The sequence below is a fragment of the Schistocerca gregaria genome, chromosome 4, assembly GCF_023897955.1.
Source record: "Schistocerca gregaria isolate iqSchGreg1 chromosome 4, iqSchGreg1.2, whole genome shotgun sequence".
NCBI classification, from domain to species: Eukaryota; Metazoa; Arthropoda; class Insecta; order Orthoptera; family Acrididae; genus Schistocerca; species Schistocerca gregaria.
The window spans coordinates 180,653,379-180,675,493 of NC_064923.1; the positions used below are offsets into that span (position 1 = coordinate 180,653,379).

Below are 22,115 nucleotides of genomic sequence, written 5' to 3' on the forward strand. Positions count from 1 at the left end.
GACTACTTTCCCGAGGCGGGCAAAGGACTTGAGTTCGAGTTCTGGTCCGGCACCCATTTTTAACGTGCCAGGAAGTTTCATATTATCTACTCATTCCCTATACAAGTCCTAAAAGTTTTGATCGACATTTTCTGAACAACCCGTGTTGTGTTCCATTAACATGAACAGTGGAAGCTTATCTAAAGATTAGTGGTAAACAGAAAATAAGGAACCAGCTTCTGCTGTCACTATTCTTCGTCGCCACAGAGCTGACTGCTATAATTTTCTGGACAGGATCCGAAGACGATACTGCGCAAGTTGCCGGAAGACTCCAACGGTGACGACAGGGTGTAAAAGGATGGGATAAATTTCTCATACACAGTAACGTCTCTCACCTAGAGACTTGCGACACTGCAACAGGTAATACCCTCATGCGTTTGCCGCCGTGCAGGTAGTCCACTTGTGCGGTGTTCTTGGCGCGACCAAACACGCCAAAATAAACACCGATGGCTGCGGAAATGGCCAGCATGAGTGCGAACGACAGGTGGTCCACCCATCCGAACAGCATGTGTTGCGTCAACTCCGAATCGACACTTGCGTTGAATGCCATATTGCTGTCACAGACGTCTGGAGCTTGTAGTATATACCTGCAAAGATCAGCACGGTATATGATAAATGTAGTAGCTATCTTCCACAGCTACTGCGTTTGAGTTTAATAATCATCTTTTGCATACAGTCTTCCTTGTGCAACTGCAAAGAAAAATTGAGACTAGCCGCCTATATCAAGATACAATATTATTTTGTCTTAAACACGTGTCAGCATTTCAGATATTGTCTTCAGTTAGTTCTCTTTCTCTGTTAGTTTGCCTGAAAAGGTTTGATTACGTGATAAAGTCTTATTGCATCATGAAAGAAACACGCTAAAAATGTGAGGTTAATAGTTGGAACAACAGCATTAAATATAGTACGTGTCTTAACATGTCTCCTACAACGTTTAACAAGATCACTGATAAAAGCACAATATGCGATAAAGTTTTTAAACTGAAATTTAAAAAAAACTTAAAAATACAAAAGTTTTGTTTTTGGCAGCTGGAAAGCTGAATAAAGTGTATTATATATGTCATTACTAGCAATAAGTAACTGATATCATTATGTGCCGTAAATAATTGTATAATTACGGTAACTTATTTTATTATTTAGTATCATACACCTAAATTAGCATAGTAGACCTAACATTAGACGCATGATATTTCCTTGATCAAATGTATAATAGCCTTTGACTAGTTATGTAAGGGGTATCCCTTCTTAGAGTGTCTGCATTTTGTATCTGGAGTCACCGCAGACATATACTGCCCATCACGTCTTTCACGCGACTTCCAACGTTGACCGAAAGTGTTGGCTACCTCTCTATTAGGAACAAAACGATCATTTTTTTTTTAAAGCGGAAGTATGATTGCCTATTTGATAGAGCGGTTCCAAATTCGTGTAGTGCGTTATTCGTTTCACCGACAGTTATTAACAGAGGTATTAAAACATGAAGACTATCCAGTACTCCAACAGCTAATGAGCAGCGCTGCTGCGTGGCGGCAGCCTGCTCAGTCGTTGCTGCAGTTCTGGATATTCTTCGCATTTTACGTCCTTACATAAAAATAAAACGAATGACGTACAGGACTTATTTCGGACAGCTCTTTCGAGTAGGGAGGTAAAAGCACCTGAAAAATCTTTTTTTTTCATAATAAGAAATAAACAGATGCTTTCCGTCCCCATTGGACGTCGCATGAAAAGACATGTTGAGCAATATTTGTTTGCAGTGATATCGGCTCACAGTACGAACACGAAATTGCAAATAGCTTCCGAGACATCAAAGACATCTGTTGAGACGCCTAACGACTCTTGGTTGGACACCTTGCATATGTGCTTGAAATGGATGTGTGTGTGGGTGTGTGTGATTTTGTGTGTGTGTGTGTGTGTGTGTGTGTGTGTGTGTGTGTGTGTGTGTATGTGTTTGTGTGTGTGTGTGTGTGTATGTGTGTGTGTGTGTGTGTGTGTGTGTGTGTGTGTGTTCAGCATGCTGGTGCGAAAGAAATGGTTCAAATGGCTCTGAGCACTATGGGACTTAATTTCTGAGGTCATCAGTCCCCTAGAACTTAGAACTACTTAAACCTAACAACACACATATCCATGCCCGAGGCAGGATTCGAACCTACGACCGTAGAGGTCGCGCGGTTCTTAACTGTAGCGCCTAGAACCGCTCGGCCACCCAGGCCGTTCGGTGCGAAACTCTCTGAGGACACACGAATTTACGTATGCTCCACTCCATCTCCTAAAGCACTGGATCTATTTCAACCAAATTTGGTGCACATAACAATTATAGTCTGGGAAGAAATACTGGTAGGGGTGGGAGTGGGGGGGGGGGGGGTAAAAACCACCTAACTCCTATTGGGCGTGGGTGCCGTAGGAGGAAGTGGACTTCGGGAGAAGATGAGATGGACAGACTCAGACTGGAGATGGACAGAAAGATATGGGGTGGAAGGAGTTAGAGAGGGGGAAAGGATTTTGACAGAGTGAGAAGAAATTGGACAGATATAGGGGAGGAGGAGCTGGAGAGAGAATGGAAGAAGATAGGAGATAGGCGGAAAGAGGGGGATGAAGATCTGGACAGAGAGAAGGATTAGAGGAGATTGACAGCAGGAAGAGGAGGACATGGGGTACAGGAGATTTGTGGTGAAGGAGATTGACAGAGAGAATGACGAGGAGATGGGTAGACAGTGAGGAACAGAATATGGACAGAGAAGGGATACACAGATGGATAGAAGAGAGTAGATGAAAATGGAAGGAGATGTGAAAGGCAGGTAGAAGAGGGAGACGGTGTGAGGTGGGAGACGCTGAGTGCGTGAGGAAGTAGGGGGAGGAGGGACATGTTGTGTAGAGGCATATGAAAGAGGGAATATTAATGTAAATTAGCATCCTGTTATCACTGCGTTTCAGATAAAAGTAGCTTTAGCCTGCATGTACCGAATGTATATCAACCTTCGTAAGATTTGTTTTTAGACAAAGTAATAAAATCCCGAAAAGTACATTATTCTTACGTAAAATGGAAACTAGTTTTCAGTTAATTGAACATTGTTTGCCAAATGTTATAAAAGAAATATGGATACTAACATTGTGCTGTGCACAACCAGACCAGACTACTGTAGCAAACAGCATGTCTGGAGTAACTTGACATTGGTAAACAGTAGATGCATTTTAGCTGCACCAGGCCACATAGTTGTGCTTTCGGCCGGGCCACTAAACGTTCCATCCAATTGGGCTTATTCACAGGCTGGCCATGCGTACTGTCAACAATATATTCGACACGGTTCATGAGACATCAGCTAGAATCGATAAACCATAGAAAATTTAAAAGGGAAGGTCAGAAAGGGAAACAGCATTTCAAGAGAGAAAAAATGACGCAAAGACTAATTTTCCAGATATAGGCGAAAACGAGTGACAGAACGAGCATTCCTGTCGTTTTAATGCTCGCATAGTACTTTGTGGAATACTAGTAATTCTGAGTGCACACTTCGGTTTTATATTGTGTAAATTGTGATTTTATCGAAATTATAAGAGTTTACAGTTCTAAAAATTAATATCATGACGCTGACATTTCTGAATTTTTGTATGAAAGCTTTTCAGATGTAATCAGCCTGGCCTGCAATTCCTTAGATATTATGATTGAATAATGCGCACATTCGTATCCATACCTTTGCTTCCGGAACGCCTTTGTGCTTTGTTACCTAGTTACAGTTTCTATGGCGCCTCGACGAGGTTTTATGCGTATACGCAACCCACGTGCGAAGGCGTGAGAGACGGGAGAACTAAGGAATGAAGAGATACGCTGGAATTTCTCTACGGTTAGATACTGCGATAACAAATATCTCAGCAGGCAGTTTAGCTGAACAGGAATGGATATCTCTAAAAAGGCCAATCACAGAAATTTGAATGAAAAACTTAGGTATAAAAAAGGTAACTGCAAAGAAACAATGGATAACACAAAAACTACTTCAGTTGCTGGATGTAATAATTATGTACAAAAATGTTCAGGGAAATTCAGGAATACAGAAGTACGGGATCGTCAGGAGTGAAACAAACAGGAAGCGCAGGGAAACTAAAACGAAATGGCTCTATTAAAAATGTATAGAAATCGAAAAAGAAATGATTGTTGGAAGAACTGACTCAGCATGAAGATAAGTCAAAACAAGAGTGTTAACATTAAGACTGCAATGGAAATTCCATTGCTAAAAGCAGAGGAGAGAGCGGATAGGTGGATATAGTACATTGAAGGCTTCTGTGATGGGGAAGGCCTGTCTGATGTGATAGAAGAAGGAACAGGAGTTGATATAGAAGAGATAGGGGATCCAGTATTAGAAACAGAATTCTAAGGAACTCTGAAGACTTGAAAGCAAATAGGGCAGAAGGGACAGATAACATTGCATCACAATTACTAAAATCGTTGAGTAAAGTGGCAAAAAAAAGATTATTCACGTTGGATTGTAGAGTGTATGGGACTGGCAATAATCATCAGTTTTCCGGGAAACGTCATTTACACAAATCCGAAGGCAGCAACAGCTGACAACTGCGAAAATTACCGCACAATCAACTTAACAGTTCATGCATACATGTTGCTGACAATAATGATATACAGAAGAATTGAAAAGAAAATTGAGGATATAGTAGATGACGATCAGTTTGGCTTTAGGAAAGTTAAAGGCACAAGTGAGGAAGTTCTTATGTTGCGATTGGTAACAGAAGCAAGACTAAAGAAAAATCATGCCCCGCCACAGGATTTATCGACCTGAGAAAAGCTTTCGGCGATGTGAAATGGTGCTAGGTATTCGAAATCCTGAGAAAATTTCGGAAAGCGGTAGGGAGAGATGAGTAATGTATAATATGTACATTAGTCAAGAGGGAATAATAATAGGAGTGGAACACCAAAAGCTAAGTGATCGGATTAAGAAGGGTGTTAGACAGGGACGTATTCTTCCGCCCTGCTGTTCAGTCTATACATAGAAGAAGCAGCGGTAGAAATAAAAAGAAAGATTCAAGAGTGAAATTAAAATTCAAAATGAAAGGATGTCAGTGGTAAGAGTCACTGATGACATTGCTATCGTGAGTCAAAGTGAAGAAGAATTTCGGGATCTGCTGAAAGAAATGAAGAAGTTAATGGGTACAGGATCTTGTCTGATAAATTGAAGGATGACGAAAGTAATGACAAGCACCAGAAATGAGAACAGCGAGAAACTTAACGTTGGGATGTTGTTGACGGAGTAGCCAAGTTACGGAGTTCAGCTACGTAGGCAGCAAAATAACTCGTGATGGACGGAGCAAGGAGAACACCCAAAGCAAACTAGTACTGACAAAAGGGACATTCCTGGCCAAAAGAAGTCTTCTTGTATCAGAGAAAGGAATTCCTGAGAACATACATTCTGAGCACAGCATTGTGTAGTACTGAAACACGAACTGTGGGAAAACCAGAACAGAAGAGAATCGAGGAATTTGATACTCATTGCTGCAGATGAATGTTGAAAGTTAGGTGGACTGATAAGGTAAGCAATGACTAGGTTCTGACCAGAATCGGAGATGAAAGAAATATATGGAGAAAACGGACAAGAGGAAGGGACAGTATGATAGGACATCTGTTAGGACAATAGGGAGTAACTTCCATGGTACTAGAAAGAGGTATAGAGGGTGCAATTGTAGAGGAACACGTGGATTGGAATACATCTGGCAAACAATTGAGGACGGAGGATGCCTGTGTCACTCTGAGATGAAGAGGCTGGCGCAGGCGCAGTACAAGGAGAGGAATTTGTGACGGACCACATCAGACCAGTGATTGAAGACTGCATTCGCCGTAGAGGGCCATAATCTGGAGTTGGACTAGACCTATTTCCTGGTGACTGTCTTTTGGTTGTTGCGACAGCCCGTACACAGCCGCGGGTGCTCAAAGAAAACGTTACTTTATGTGACATTGCAGCGATCACTAGTGACGTCACAGAAGGCAGGTACACGTCATGTGATGGTGGTAGCAGCAACCAAAAGACAGACACCAGCTGACAATGGCCGAAAAGCACCCGGCCGAAAATTCATGGATTTTAATCCAATTGGCGCAGATGGAAGATCGAGATAATATTATAAATTTCTTTCACTGTCATTTAACTTTGATCTAGTAAGATATACCTTCACCTGCACTGGTAGTGCATGCACTCTCCGTATTTAGGGATCTTTAATGTTTTTAATCGTCAGTTAAGATTAAACTGCCCATTATGCGCAGTATCAAATGTTCAAATGTTTGTGAAATATTGTGGGACTTAACTGCTAAGGTCATGAGTCCCTAAAGTTACACACTCCTTAACCTAAATTATCCTAAGGACAGACACATACACCCATGCCTGAGGGAGGACTCGAACCTCCGCCGGGACCAGCCGCACAGTCCACGACTGCAGCGCCTTAGACCGCCCGGCTAATCCCACGCGGGCTTATGCGCAGTAATTTATTTTGTTGTGTAAATTCTGCTCTGTTAACAGCACGTATTGGCGGATCAAACGGACACTAGCTGTAGATCGGCGTGCTATTTTCCATTTACATGTTATGTAAATTTAATGCATTTTTGTGTGTATGTTCTACAATATGAAATGAATAGAGAAACCGTTCCGACCAGGGGCTGATCTTAAGCCAGTCATTATTCATTGGTTAACGCGTGTGTTTCATGCCTGTATTTTCTTTGGATTTTTTTCTAGTGAATAATTGTTTATGCTTGTCAGTTGGTTAATGCACACATTCTTATTTTAAATCCTGTATAGAAGTTGTATATTCTGTTACCTTGGAAGTCTTCTTTTTTTTATGTTTAAGGTTTATGAACTTTGTGGTCTTCGTAATATTGATTTCAAACTAGCCAAAACTATTGTTGGACGCAGTAACTATGCCTGGGCCGAATTTCCAGTATTTATGGAGCTCAAGGAGCTGGTTTGGTTTGTTTTAAAAGAAGAAATTATCTCTACCATTATAGACAGAGTAAGTTCAGTATTTTTATTTGGGCAATTTCCATGAGATTTATTATTCATAATTGTTTGTATAGATCATGTCATCTGCGTCGGGTAAGTATTGCTTAATTCATTGATAATAAATGTGGCCTCCGAAGTAAGTAAATAGGTTAAACTGATTATTTTTTTCATGCTCAGCACTTTACCACACTATCAGATACTAGCTCCCGACCGTCCCAATGCTAAATCGATAATCTAATCACTAGCAGGCACAAGCTAATCACTACTATTATGTGAAATCTTATTGTATATGTTATTGCAGATATTTTCAAAATCATAATTGTCTATGCCAAATTAAATTTCTGAGTGACAGCAAGTTAAATGTGTGATAGGGAGGTGTGAGGACGACTGCAACTAACTATGTGTCCGTCCTCTTGCAGAATCAGGACCGAACCCTGGACTCAAGCCTGGTGTTAGTAAAAGGAACGTCGTGTGGTACTCGTGGCGTTCATGGTGAAAGGAACTAAAGTTGTCAGTCTGAAAGGTGTCACGGAATCACTTCCATATATTTTTGAACGACATCATCTTTACGCCAGTGACTGTTTTAGGTTTTTATTACACTATTACAATTTCGCCCTTAGGCCATTATGAAGTGCTGATATTATGGTTACTTGATAATGGCCTAAGGCCGAAATTGCAATAGTGTAATAAAAACTTATAACAGTCACTGGCGTAGAGATTATGTCCTCCAAAAAGTTTTATATGACTCTGAATCCCAGTTACAAGAAGTATACTTCCATATACTGAATATTTTCCTACGTAGATAAAAGTTGCGATATCGCGCACGTAGTTAGAAAATTTAAAAAGGGAAATGGGTAGATTAAAGTTAGTTGTAGCTGGAATTAGTACATTTTGGTGGTAGGAAGAACAGGACTTTTGACGTTTACTTGAATGAATGAATAAAGAATTATAAATAGAAAATGAAATAGGGCTAATGCAGACGTAGGTTTAATAATAAATAATAAAATAAGAATGCGGGTAAACTACTGTGAACTGAATATTGAACGTTCTAGAGTAGCCAATACACTCCACCGTAGTACAAGTTTATATGTTAAGTAGCTCTACAAATCATGAAGAGACTAACATGAAACTTCCTGGCAGATTAAAACTGTGTGCCCGACCGAGACTCGAACTCGGGACCTTTGCATTTCGCGGGCAAGTGCTGGCAGAAGTAAAGCTGTAAGTACCGGGCGTGAGTCGTCCTTCTGTAGCTCAGTTGGTAGAGCACTTGCCCGCGAAAGGCAAAGGTCCCGAGTTCGAGTCTCGGTGGGCACACAGTTTTAATCTGCCAGGAAGTTTCATATCAGCGCACACTCCGCTGCAGAGTGAAAATCTCATTCTGGAAACATCCCCCAGGCTGTGGCTAAGCCATGTCTCCGCAATATCCTTTCTTTCAGGAGTGCTAGTTCTGCATGTTTCGCAGGAGAGCTTCTGTAAAGTTTGGAAGGTAGGAGACGAGGTACTGGCAGAAGTAAAGCTGTGAGTACCGGGCGTGAGTCGTGCTTCGGTAGCTCAGTTGGTAGAGCACTTGCCCGCGAAAGGCAAAGGTCCCGAGTTCGAGTCTCGGTCGGGCACACAGTTTTAATCTGCCAGGAAGTTTCATATCAGCGCACACTCCGCTGCAGAGTGAAAATCTCATTCTGGATGAAGAGACTGATGAAATGTATGAGATCAAAGAAATTATTCGCGTTGTTAAGGGAGACGAAAATTTAATTGTGATGTGAAGCTGGAATTCGATAGCAGGAAAATAAGGGTAAGGGATAGTTATCAGTGAATTTGGATTCTGGGAAAGGAATGAAGGAGTAAGCTGCCTGCTACAATTTTTCACAGAGTGTAATTTAATCATCGCTAATACTTGGTTTAACAATCATAAGGGAAGGTGGTCAGTAGGGAAGAGACCGGGAGATACCGGAACATTTCCGACTGATTATATAATAGTAAGACAGAATTTCTAAAGGAGGGTTTTGAGACGCAGTCTGGGAAATCAGGGGATCGTCAGTTTGGTATGTAGGGGTTGGGGGCGTGCGTGAGTGGGGGATGGATGTATGTGGGAGGAGGAGGGGAATGGGCGACGGGTGCGGGGGAGGGAGGGGTGGAGGTTGGGCTTCTCCTTCTGTAAGGACATGGTCGATTTTCATATTACTGTGTTGTGTGTGCACTTCTTGCTTGTATCTCGTGTGCTTAGGCCAAGTAGAACCCTTTTCAGTTATGTCCACTGTCCGCAGCTGCAAGAACGCTCGCGGCAGGAATGTGACTGCGTGTAGAGTGACCTGATCTGGACAGGATAGTACAGTATGTGCTGTTCTAAAAACATTTTCATGAATGCAGCTACGTGTAAATTATAACTGTGACTGATCTGAACAGGTTCAAGCGACGTAAATATATTAAAGTAAGTGGCACTTCCGGAATGATGGCCCCTCGTCGTAGGTTCGAGTCCTCAAATGGTTCAAATGGCTCTGACCACTATGGGACTTAACATCTGAGGTCATCATTCCCCTAGAACTTAGAACTACTTAAAGCTAACTAACCTGAGGACATCACACACATCCATGCCCGAGGCAGGATTCGAACCTGCGACCGTAGCGGTAGCGCGGTTCCAGACTCAAGCGCCTAGAACCGCTCGGCCACACCAGCCTGCTTCGAGTCCTCCCTCAGGCATGTGTGTGTATGTGTTGCCCTTAGTGTAAGTTAATTTAAGTTATATTAAGTCGTGCGTAAGCCTAGGGCCGATGACGTCAGCAGTTTGGTACCATAGTCCTTATCACAAATTTCCAGTTTTCGAAGTAATGGCAGTCAAATCTCCCATCTGTGTACATAGTATCGGCAACTGCCGTATCAATAATTTATCAATACTGGTCAATGCCAGCATCTATTGAAATATGTGATTTCAATAATATACACGTTTCGTTTTATTCATTTAAAACAACATCAGTGGTAGGATTTTCTCTTCTGTTTCCTACTTTTAACGTGGATGCGATTTCTGCAACACTTTTTTTCTTGAATTTTACCATTCAGCATTGGACCTGTAAATGAAACTTTGAAACCATAACAGTTCAAGGACCACTGTGGAGCAGAAGGGAGTGAACTGTAAGATTGGTGGCCTCTCGCCCACGGGACCTTTTATGAGGTGCCTACTGCACATGTCATTGCTCCCCTGATCGACGCAAACTGGAAGTCTGCGCGAATCATTTTAACAAACTTGCCGGTTTGACTTTCACCGTCCGTTTGAACTGCTATATTACGCCAAAATTACAGCGGATTTGTTAATTAATTAATTTATTTATTTTGTTTTTAAGCACACGTTAACCAGATGTATTTATTCCTAAAGTATCTACTAGTCTACTAAAAAATACCACTTACTTTGTTTGATTAGCTTTTTTGAAGTGTTATAGCATCCCCCATGTACCCTTATTGATAACACGAACGGCCTTGCTCCAGTGGTAACACCAGTTCTCGTCAGATCAGCGAAGTTATGTGCTGTCAGACTGCGCTGGAAGTTGGATGGATGACTGACCGTGTCTGTCCAACGTTGTTGCACTCAGCCCTTGTGGTGGCAGTTGAGGAGCTACTTGATTAAGTAGTAGTGGCTCCAATTGCGGTAAGTGACAACTGCCGGAGAGCGATGTGATGTCCACATGCCCTTCAGTGTCCACATTTAGGCTGAAGACGACACGGTGGTCGGTCGGTACAGTTGGGCTTTCCGAAGCCTGTTCGAATGGACTTTATTGGTAGTAAATCCTATTTTATACCCATTTTGATAAGCAACATAGTGTATGAGTGTGTATTCTTTACTTTGAGCCTATTTTGAAAGGGGGATTTCACACGATTCAGCATAGCACGAACTGCAGCTGGTTCATACATAAATATGTGTCATGAATCATTGTTAATAACCAGGTTGCCGTTGTAGACTTTCTGTAACTGCCAAAATATTTTTTTTTTTTTTTGCTTTTCTTTAAAGTCAGTGACAGCTCAAAAAATAGTGAGTTGCTATCCTCTGTCTGCTGTAAGGTAAACGGTGTTTTTTGATGCTCACAATTCAAGTGCAACAGAAACGTAACACATCATCCATATATATGTTCGATAGAAGTAACCTACCAGCATGCTGAGGAAAATTTGCAACAGGTCTCGTTCAAAACATATCACGAAAAAGTTTGCCAAGATAAAGGCGTGTAGTGGATCAATGGCCAAACATTCCTCCAGCGGATAAAATTCATTTTCAAAGTGAAAGTACTGGAAATTGGGACGATCTTTAATAACACTTCCTTTACCTATAACAGACAGTGTGTGGCTTCTCGTCAATAATGTTTTGAATCTGTTCGGTTGCTATAATGGAGTAATGTTTCTACCATCATTGTCTTCACACGTGTTCCAGTAGCAACAGATAAATCCTGTCAGCTTATAATAAGTTGTTCCTATTTTTAATGTTAAATTAAGTGGATGCCAGAAATGCTTATTCAGATAGCCGGCAAGTGACTTTTCAGTCTCATAATCCTCCTCCGCAAATTGCGATCACTAGTCGTCGTAACGGGTAGGATTTGTGCGGGTTTACTCTTCCCCGTAGTGTAGATACAATCAGATGCGTATGTAACACATTTTTAAAAATTTGCTAGGAAAAAATTTAGATGTAATAAAAACTTTTTTTTATTTGCTATCTATTTTGCTGTAAAATCCTTTCCACATTTTGTTATCTTATTCAGTTAGAAATATTTTGTTGCTTTACTTATTCCATCAGATTCTGAAATTACTACTGCTGTTTTACTTTTGTCCTCCTGCACAATCATTTCCTCGTGTTGAAACAATTTACCATCAACTTATCGTAAAATGAATCAGTCAGAATTCGTACATTCAGTTTCTTCATTTCGTTCTTCCCTAGGCAATTGTAACTACCGTCTTGCACAATGTCCACCGTTAACTATACTATTAGATAAATTTTTGTAAGCTGGTTTTAGCTTACAGTAAAGTTCCATTTTCTTACAAACACTGGCACAAGCAGTGAATTGGCATGGTATCCATGCTATGTACCCGACAACATTCTTAGACGATATTGCAATAAGCTCATTCTCAATTTCTGATCTAGATTTCGTTCGTCCAGTTTTATTTATTTATTGTTTAGATAAAGACAGTATTCTCAGAATGGAAACGCCTTAACTAAGGACTTGGCTTCACCTCATGATGGATTAATGGAACTATTTCTGGGTATTTAAGTCTTCAAATAATGAACTAAAACCGTACAAAAAGTGCAGTACGGTTTATAATGATATTTCAATCCTTAAATATGTAAGTTACAGCTAAATATGCGTCCGTAACGAGGTCGTATGGTAATTTAAAACAAGTTTATGGGTTAGCAGCGGCCTTTTCATTCATCGCAATCTTCACCACCTGCGGATGCCTTGCTTGTAAAACCATTTGTGTTACAGGTCACTTGCCCACGGGCTGCCTTGCAAAATGGTCGTTACCTCGGTGCCTGATTTTGAAAGGAAATGTTGACAGGGCGGCGGTGAGAGCGGTGCAGCAGGACTGTTGATTTCGGCGGCTGCGTCTCCTCAGCCGGTCGACGTCCCTAGTGCAAGTGCAGAGGTACCTGGCTGCTGTGCCGTGGCTGTTTCAGCAGCAACGGCGACTCCCGTGCGGAGCATTTTATAATCTCTCGGCAAGCCTTGAGCTGTCGGCGGCACTCTCCGGCTGCTGATGTTTATGATAGGAGCTTTCCACTACGACGACTACGAGTATGAGGAAAGAAATGCCGAAAATGCGGTCATTCACACGTCTTCCGTAATCTCTTGCCACTGTGCGCTACATGACTCAGCTCTTTCGATGCTGTAACTGTCCTTGCACGCGTGCGTCCTCATCCTCTCACGAATCATAAGGGGTGAGAACGCTTACAGGTCGACCGCAGAAGTAATTCCTGTTATACACGCAAGACAAAATACACTTTCAGACAAAAAAAAAAAAAAAAAAAAAAAGACGCTCCACGAAGGAATAATCCCAATGGGGTAGCCCGAATAGACGGAAATCAGTACCTGTAATGTATATGTACATACAAGGAAATTAAGACAATTGCAGAGAAAATTGATGATTTATTTAAGGGGGTTAGGACGTCAAACGGGCCGACTTGGAGAGGCGCCACAGGACATTTTATTTTCTACTGTCTATACTTATACAAATAAATTCATAAAACTTTGTCAGCATGACCAGGAAGGATTCAGTATTCACACTCATAGCAGTTGAAGTACAAAAACATAACAACATAATTTTTTTAGTTATGAAATTTGATCATTTTTTCACTTACTGTTAGCTGCATTTCTTGCTACAGGTACATTTTTCTTCACAAGTAAGAGAGATTATTTGATGAATTTTGCACATCATACAAACCACACTTACAGGTGTATGAAACTCCAGAATTTTCCAAATCTATTACAAACGGTGGTAAAAATTGAGATAACTAACTACAAAATTTTATTTTTTTCTGAACATAAAGTTTAAAACGTAACAGCTCATTCATCGTTTCATAAATTACACAGGTTCTAGAGTTTCAGACACCTGTATGTATGGTTTGTATGCCGTGCACAATTTATCGAACAGTTTCTCTTACTTATGAAGAAAAGTGTACCTATAGCAACAAATGCAGCCAATAGTAAGTGAAAAATGATGAAATTTCACATGTAAAATAATATTATTTTTTATGTTTTTTTAACTTACGCTGCTGCGAGTGTGAATCCTGAATCCTTCCTGGTCTTGCTGACAAAGTTCTATGAATTTACTTGTCAAAGTATAGACAGTGGAAATTAAAATGTCCTGTGGTGCCTCTCCTGCTCCAAGTCGGCCCGTTTAACATCCTACCCCCCTTAAGAGAAACAGCTTCCCAAATTGAGCAAGTCAGTAACGAGTTGATCCATCTGCGTTCCTTATGCAAACAATCATTCGACTTCTGATTCACTGATAAGAGTTGTCCAGTTGGTGAGCTGGTTCGAGGGCCATGCTTATAATGCTCCAAAGGTTCTCAGTTGGGACAGTTCCTGGAACCTTACTGTGAAAGGTAGAGTTTGGCAAATACAAGCAGCAGAACGCCACGCCTTGTGCGGGCATGCATTATCTTACCAAAATGTAAGCCCAGCATTGCTTGTGATCAATGGCAACAAAATGGGGCGCACAGTATCGTCGTCCCACCACCTGCTCTAAGAGTGCCGCGGATGGCAACCAAAGGTGGCCTCCTATGGAATGAAAGGGAACACCAGACCATCACTCCCGGCTTTCTGGCTGTACGGGTGGGCGATAGCCAGGTTGGTATCCCACTGCCGTCTCGAGAGCCTCCAGACACGTCTTTGCTGGTAGTCGGGCCTCAGTTCGAGGCGGGGTCAACACAGAAGATCATTTTATTCCAACCAATAACATTCCAGGGCAAATGTGCTTGATACCATTGCAAACGGGATTCTTGGTGTAGAGTTAATGGTATTCGAAGCAAGGGTCACCATGAGCTCAGTTCTCTTTTTGTTAGCCGCCTATTAATGGCGCGTGTGGTCCCTGAAGAACCCGTTGCACGTTGGATCCACGATAATAACGAATCCGCTCTGAGTTCCTCTCTGACGATTGCTTTGTCCTTACTTCCTGTCGTCTCTGTAGGTCAATTGCTTCGTTCCTGACGCTACGTTCGGCTACAGTTCACACATTCCTGCAAACACTGTCGAATAATGTCAACTATCTATATCCGAATCCCGCTCCAGCTACTGCCGGGTCTGGGTGCTGACGAATCCTCTCCATTTGGCTCGGTCCTCCCACCACTTTTCTTCCTCCACTTGCTGCCAGGTCACACCTCTCCTTTCAACAGATATTTTCACTCCCATTTTCCACCGTGTTCTTGGGCACCCTCTAGGTCTTTTCCCATCCATCTTTAGTTCTTCCACAATTTTGGGGAGTCTCTACCCATGCGTCCTCTTAACATGCCCATACCATCTTAATCTCTTTCTTTCTATTTCTTCTCTCATACTTTCTTGTTTGATGTCCTTTCTAATCTCTACATTCCATACTCTGTCCATTCTTGTTTTTCCCTTAACTGCTCTGAGAAATTTCATTTCCCCTGCTTGCAGTCTGCTCCAGTCCCTTTCTGTCATTGTCCATGTTTCTCCACCATAGGTGACAATATGGATGTTATAATTCTTATACATAAGGAGTTTTGCTCTTTCTGACACCTCATTATTGCAATTCAGATGTTTTATTGTTTGGTAGAAATTGCCTCCCTTCTGTAACCTCCTATTAATTTCGTTGGTTATTCTTCCATCCCTAGATATTTCACTCCCTTCTACCACTTTGAGGGGTTCTCCATTCAAGGTAGTATTTCCATTGATTCCTTTCTCTCTTCCAAATACCATTACTTCATTCTTATCTTCATTTATTTTTAATCCATACCTTTTCATTATTTCCTTCCACGCATCAAGCTGTAACTGCACATCTACCTCTTTATCACCCCATATTACCTTATCATCTGCAAAAATCATCTTTTTATCTTTTTTTCTTTTACTATATCTTTAACTGCCCTATTAATTCCCTCCATCACAACATTAAAAAGCGCAGGAGATAGAATACTTCCTTGCTTAAGTCCTTGTCTTATTTCGAAGTATTCAGAGTTCCCCAATGGTGTTCTAATTCTACAATTGTGGCCTCTGTTCATTGTCTTCATAACATTAATGTATCAATCTTCTATATCTATCTTCTTCAGTTCTTCCCAGAGTCTTTCCCTGTCAACTGAGTCATATGCCTTTTCTATGTCTATAAAAACCATTATCACCCTTTACTCCCAGCTTTTTTCCATCAGTTGACGGATAGAAAATATCAGGGCTATCGTGCTCCTTCCTTTCCTAAACCCATGCTGTTCTTCACTCAGCTCCTTTTCTATCTTTTCACTTATTCGATTTAGTAAAGTTCTTTCAAAAATCTTGGCTGTATGACTCATAAAGGTTATTCCTCTGTAGCTTTTTCAGAGTCTTTTATTGCCTTTCTTGAAGATGGGAACAGTGTCTCCTATTCTCCAGTCGTCAGGTACTTTACTATTTCTCCACACGCTTGATAGTACAATATACAGTCACTGCATTCCCACTGGACCTGCTGCTCTTATCATGTCCACTGATACTTCATCAGGTCCTGGGGCTTTCCCCCCATTCATGTTCTTCACAGCTTTTTCATTTCTTCCCGTGTAATTTGTCCTAATTCTGCTTCCCAACTTCTCTAAATTTCTCCATTATTTGTTGTTTCCTCATGTACCTGCTCCTCAGCGTTTAACAGCTTCATAAAATGTTCTTTCCAGAGATCTTTTATATTCCCTGGATCTTAAATAATGGTACCGTCCTCTGTTTCCATCTTTACTGGTACTTCAGAAGCCTTCCTTTTATTTGTCATCATTTTATAGAACATTTTCTTATTGCTCTTCACATCTTCTTCAATTTTTTTGTAAACTCTTCCCATGCCGTTTTCTTTGCTGTTTCCACTATTTCTTTGCACATATTCTTTTTCCTATATATCTTTTATGGTCTTTGTCATTTTTTGTTTTCCACCATTTTCTCCATGCTCCATTCTTTCTTCTAACTGCTTGGATTGTGGTATCATCCCACCAACTTGTCTGTCTTATTTTTTTCCTTTCCAGATGTTCTGCCACATACTTTTTGTGCTGCTTTGACTAAAGTGTCTTTGAATAAACTCCATTCTTTTTCTAAAAAGCAGAAAAACTTCTTTTGGAAATTTTTGTGTTATTAATTCTCTGTACTTCTCAGCACATTCACTCTCCTTCAATTTCCAATCCCGTATCCTCATCACTTTCTTCTGTTTTCTATTTTTCTCACACTGATTCATTTTCCACTGTCCCACCAGTAATCTATGGTCTTCATCTGCACTCACACATGGAATTACCTTCACATTTGTTACTTTCTCTCTCCATTGCCTATCTACTAGAATATAATCAATTACACTGTTCGTTCTTCCATACCAACTGTGTCTGGTGATAACATGACTTTCTCTCTTCATAAGCCAGCTGTTTGCTATTTTCATTCCATTCCTCTGACACAAAACCAGGAGTCTTTCCCCTTCTTCATTTCTGCCACCATATCCAAAACATCCCAATATTTGATCAAATCCCTTTCTGTCTTTGCCTACCTGTGCATTAAAAGCTCCCATCACTATATTAACACTCTCTATATGGTTTTCTAACACATTTTCAAAGTCCATCTTCTCTTCTTCGCTACATCCCACTTGAGGTGCATAAATCTAGATTACTTTTAGTGTTTCTTTTTGGAATCTCAGGTTTAATATTATGATCCTGTCTGATACATATCTCACATTTTCAATACATCTTTGCACATTCTTATTCACCATCACTCCTACACCATTTCTTCCAGACATGTTATTCCCACTCCAGTACAGTTTTCCTTCTCCTCTCAAATTCTTCTCATCTTTTCCCTTCCACTTTGTTTCACTTAATCCCAATATATCTAACTTCCTCTCTGTTAGTACATCTGTCATTTTTTCCATTTTTCCATTGAGCGTTAATATACTAAGGGTGCCAATATTTAGTTTATTTTTTAGTCTAGTTGGTTTCATCTTCTTGTACTGATGAATATCATCAGGTCTCCCATCATTTTCACCAGTACTTGAAGCAGTGGGGTCAAATCTTGAGTGGTTCGTTCCTTTGATTCTGGCACCATACACAATCATTAACCTGGCTCCAGGGAGGTAGGGTGCCCTACCCTATTCCTCCACTGGAGTAATTCCTATCTGGCGCGTCCATGTCGCGGGGGTGGGCATCCTACACTTCAGTAGGCTAGAGTGCTAGGATGGCTGAGTTCAGGCACCCCCAATCCCGTGGGGTATAACACGGAATCAATGCCCAGGGTTACGGGTGAAGACCTTAATGGCAGCGACGGCGGAGAAGGAAAATTTCGGAACGGCGTAGCTGGCAGATGAGGTAACCCTCCATTCTGGGGATTAAATGAGAAGGGAACCACTGCCTTGTGGTGGAGGATAAACTCCAAAGGCTAAGGGAGACAACCCCAACAGAAAATCCTTTCTTGTGTTAGGGTTAGCAAGCCAGTAGGAAAGTCTTCATATATTGCTTTCAAAACACAGACGAGCCTCGGAACGAATAATGTCATCACTCCCATCAAATGTCGAGCAATTCGCCAGTTACTCTAATCATATTCTTTGAGCGCAACTAACCGTCCTTTCTCAGATGCTGACATATGCGCTTGCTGTTCATGTGGCTTTCTGAGAGGCATAGTTACTGTCCAACTGAGAATGGAATGAAAATTGCAAAGACTTTATGCTTAGATGTCGACAAGTTCTCCGTTCATTATCCTTGCCAGCTGTGAGGCAAAACTGCACTGCAGCCTCACACTTTTATCCATCTATTGGCAAAGTTCACAATTTTGCATTTTCCATCGATAACTATACGAACGTCACCTTGTAACAAGTTTGCATAACTCCTTCGTGATGACTTTTGTTTCCTTTAGAAGTGTAAAACTGGCCCGAAAATATTTTATTTTCTCTAAGATATATATGTATATAAATCCTCGGAGTCTTTCACGGTGCTATGTCTGAATGAAACACCCACCGATTCAAGCTCCGTCAATTGGAATAAAATTCTTAAGCTTTCAATGGCCATCTCCGCCGTCGTCGGCAGATGTAAAACAACTGACTGTTACTTGTGGAAATTTGAGTATAGAGTCACTGGTGGATGATGGTCTTACTGTATTGGTGTAAGGGTAAAATTGTTCTTTCCTAGAATGATACCACTGCAGTGACACCATCGGAGCATATGTTGAAGGTAGGGCGATAGCACTTCAAGTTCAAACTAGCGCTGACACAGTTTTCCGCTTATACAGCCACGATTGCGGCCTCTGACACCAGTGAGAGAGGGACGAAACGACCCGTGCGCAGGAAGTGAATGGGCAGCTCATGGCAGATAAAGGACGCCGCGGGACCGAGGCTTACCAGAAACACAGGCCTCGGCAGGTACGTCCCGCAGGTAGGCTTGCGCTCGCTCGCTCGCTCAACATAGCAGACAAAATAAGTTTCTACACCTGTTAACTCGTAACAATGTGTGTACTTGCTAGCGAGAATTGCATATTCTACTGGACTCCGCTATTATGTAGTGTTACTATTATTAGTCTTATAATGATTCGAAATACATACGCCTACTTATAATTTGTTACGCCATCTGGGGTACAATTCAATTAAAATTATGCCAAAATGATTGTCAGTTACATAAGGCACCATTTCTTGTATGTTAAGCAGAAGAGGGTAATTGAAGCAAGCCGTTATACCGAGTACTGATCTTAAATTAAATTTTGTTACAGTATCGTTAATCAGGAAGACTTTATAATAGCAGATTCCAATAGAAGATCCAATTCTTGTCAGTACGTACACGCTCAGCTGCAAGTTAACTGGTGTGGAAACGTATTTTGTCTGCTGAGCTGAACAAGCGAGCGACTTAACGCCTACCATCCTGACGTGTGCGATGGAGCCAGTCTTTCTAGTAGGACTCGCCGCATGACCGAGTGACATCATGTGGCGCGAGAGGCCGGCGCCATGTCTGAAACTGTCGCTTCCGCCTTTCTTCAAGCGTCATTCATTCGTCGTTACTTCCTGTCGACATCCCATACCTGCCCCCACGCCCCACTGAGAGTGTAACCCTGGCCTCTGTTAAAATTGTTGCTACGCATTCTAATCTCACCCTCCTCTTTTGTAGCGGAATACCAGTATGTTGGCGCATGAGGCAAATGATTATTTTGCCCTGTTCTCCCTGATCCTCATGGAGCACCTTTAGGTACAGTCCCCGAACTTGGCGGCGTGGTGCTCCTCTTACTTCCTAAACAACGCCAGTGACACTTTCCTGATATGTCCTCACGGTGAAAATACACTGCAGCAGTTCGTCGATCACATGAACGGTGTCCAACCCAACATTAAGCCTTCCATCGAGATGGAAAAAGATGGCAAGCTACCGTTCTTGGATGTCTTAGTTGAGCGGAAGAAAGGAGGCCGGCTTTGTCATTCAGTGCACAGGAAAACGACGCACACCGATCGCTAGTTGAACACGGATAATTTTCAACACCCTGTACACAAGAAAGAGGTCAAAAAATGGTTCAAATGCCTCTGAGCACTATGGGACTTACTGCTGAGGTCATCAGTCCCCTAGAACTTAGAACTACTTAAACCTAACTAACCTAAGGACAACACACATACCCATGCCCGAGGCAGGATTCTAACCTGCGACCGTAGCAGTCCCGCAGTTCCAGAATGTAGCGCCTAGGTCCGCTCGGCCACCCCGACCGACAAGAAACTGGTCCTGAAAGCATTAACACATAGGGAAAAAGTTGTTTGTGACGACGAACACCTACCGTCTGAATTGCAGCACTTGAGACACGTGTTCAATCAGTATGGTGAGACAGAGCAAGAGAGAGACAGTGCAAATGCATTAAGGTGCCACAGATGAGACGTCTTGTAATTCGGCCGAAGAGGCTAAACCGGCTGCTTTCCTGCCATATTGTGGGCCAACGAGCAGCACGTTAGGACGTGTGCTGCAGAGATGTGGAGTGAGACCTATGTTCCCGTGCCCTATGTGGCCTGTCCCTTGCGAATGCGTCAGCCTCGATACAGGTCAGACAGTTCACACAGTTTCAGAGCATTTTACGGAGCACAAGCGACATATTGCTCGGGCAACGGTCATTGGCCGTTGGATCGATCGGTTGGTCAGTCGCGCACTGAGACACAAGATGACTTGTCCGCCTGGAGCGTCGGCGCCTGTGAGGTCGCCACGCGAGTCCTGTGGGCCGCGCCATATAGCCAGGGGTAGCCCCTTCGCGGCCGACAAGAGAACAACAGGGGTCAACCCACGACGTCAGGGCAGTGCGAGCTGCGACGCTGTGAGACGGGAGATCGGCGCGCCTTCCTGCGTCCGTTGAAGCGGCTGGCAACGGACGGTGCGGGAGAGCGTTTTGGGGATGCTGCGCCAGGTCTTCGCCAGGAATCGCAGTTTATTAGAAGTTAAGTGATTGGACCCCCCCCCCCCCCCAACCCATGAACCATGGACCTTGCCGTTGGTGGGGAGGCTTGCGTGCCTCGGCGATACAGATAGCCCTACCGTAGGTGCAACGACAATGGAGGGGTATCTGTTGAGAGGCCAGACAAACGTGTGGTTCCTGAAGACGGGCAGCAGCCTTTTCAGTAATTGCAAGGGCAACAGTCTGGATGATTGACTGATCTGGCCTTGTAACAATAACCAAAACGGCCTTGCTGTGCTGGTACTGCGAACGGCTGAAAGCAAGGAGAAACTACGGCCGTAATTTTTCCCGAGGGCATGCAGCTTTACTGTATAATTAAATGATGATGGCGTCCTCTTGGGTAAAATATTCCGGAGGTAAAATAGTCCCCCATTCGGATCTCCGGGTGGGGACTACTCAAGAGGATGTCGTTATCAGGAGAAAGAAAACTGGCGTTCTACGGATCGGAGCGTGGAATGTCAGATCCCTTAATCGGGCAGGTAGGACAGAAAATTTAAAAAGGGATATGGATAGGTTAAAGTTAGATATAGTGGGAAATAGTGAAGTTCGGTGGCAGGAGGAACAAGACTTCTGGTCAGGTGACTACAGGGTTATAAACACAAAATGAAATAGGGGTAATGCAGGAGTCGGTTTAATAATGAATAGGAAACTAGGAATGCGGGTAAGCTACTACAGACAGCATAGTGAACTCATTATTGTGGCCAAGATAGATACGAAGCCCACACCTACTACAGTAGTACAAGTTTATATGCCAACTACCTCTGCAGATGACGAAGAAATTGAAGAAATGTATGATGAAATAAAAGAAATTATTTAGATAGTGAAGGGAGACGACAAATTTAATAGTCATGGGTGACTGTAATTCGAGTGTAGGAAAAGGGAGAGAAGGAAACATAGTAGGTGAATATGGATTGGGGCTAAGAAATGAAAGAGGATGCCGCCTGGTAGAATCTTGCACAGAGCACAACTTAATCATAGCTAACACTTGGTTTAAGAATCATGAGAGAACGTTGTA

The 22,115-nt window shown here is 42.2% G+C and overlaps 2 protein-coding genes and 1 non-coding gene across 4 annotated transcripts in view; 2 read left to right on the plus strand and 1 right to left on the minus strand.

Annotated features, from left to right (window-relative positions):
* LOC126268174 (sodium-coupled monocarboxylate transporter 1-like) overlaps positions 1 to 12,673 on the minus strand; it is a 229,533-nt gene extending 216,860 nt beyond the window's left edge. The window contains exons 1-2 of one of the 2 annotated variants that reach the window (XM_049973769.1): positions 12,515 to 12,673; positions 375 to 626 (exon numbers count right to left, since the gene is read on the minus strand). In XM_049973769.1, coding sequence (XP_049829726.1) covers positions 375 to 589 — 215 coding nt within the window. In that variant the 5' untranslated portion in view covers positions 590 to 626; positions 12,515 to 12,673. The remainder of the gene's footprint in view (positions 1 to 374; positions 627 to 12,514) is intronic. The other variant, XM_049973768.1, reaches the window with a different exon arrangement.
* Positions 1 to 22,115, plus strand: part of LOC126268175 (opioid-binding protein/cell adhesion molecule homolog) — a 2,429,635-nt gene that overhangs the window by 1,648,356 nt on the left and 759,164 nt on the right. The gene's annotated exons all lie outside the window — the stretch shown is intronic.
* Trnas-cga (transfer RNA serine (anticodon CGA)) lies at positions 8,559 to 8,633 on the plus strand. The gene has a single exon. It is a non-coding gene; the product is annotated as a tRNA-Ser (tRNA).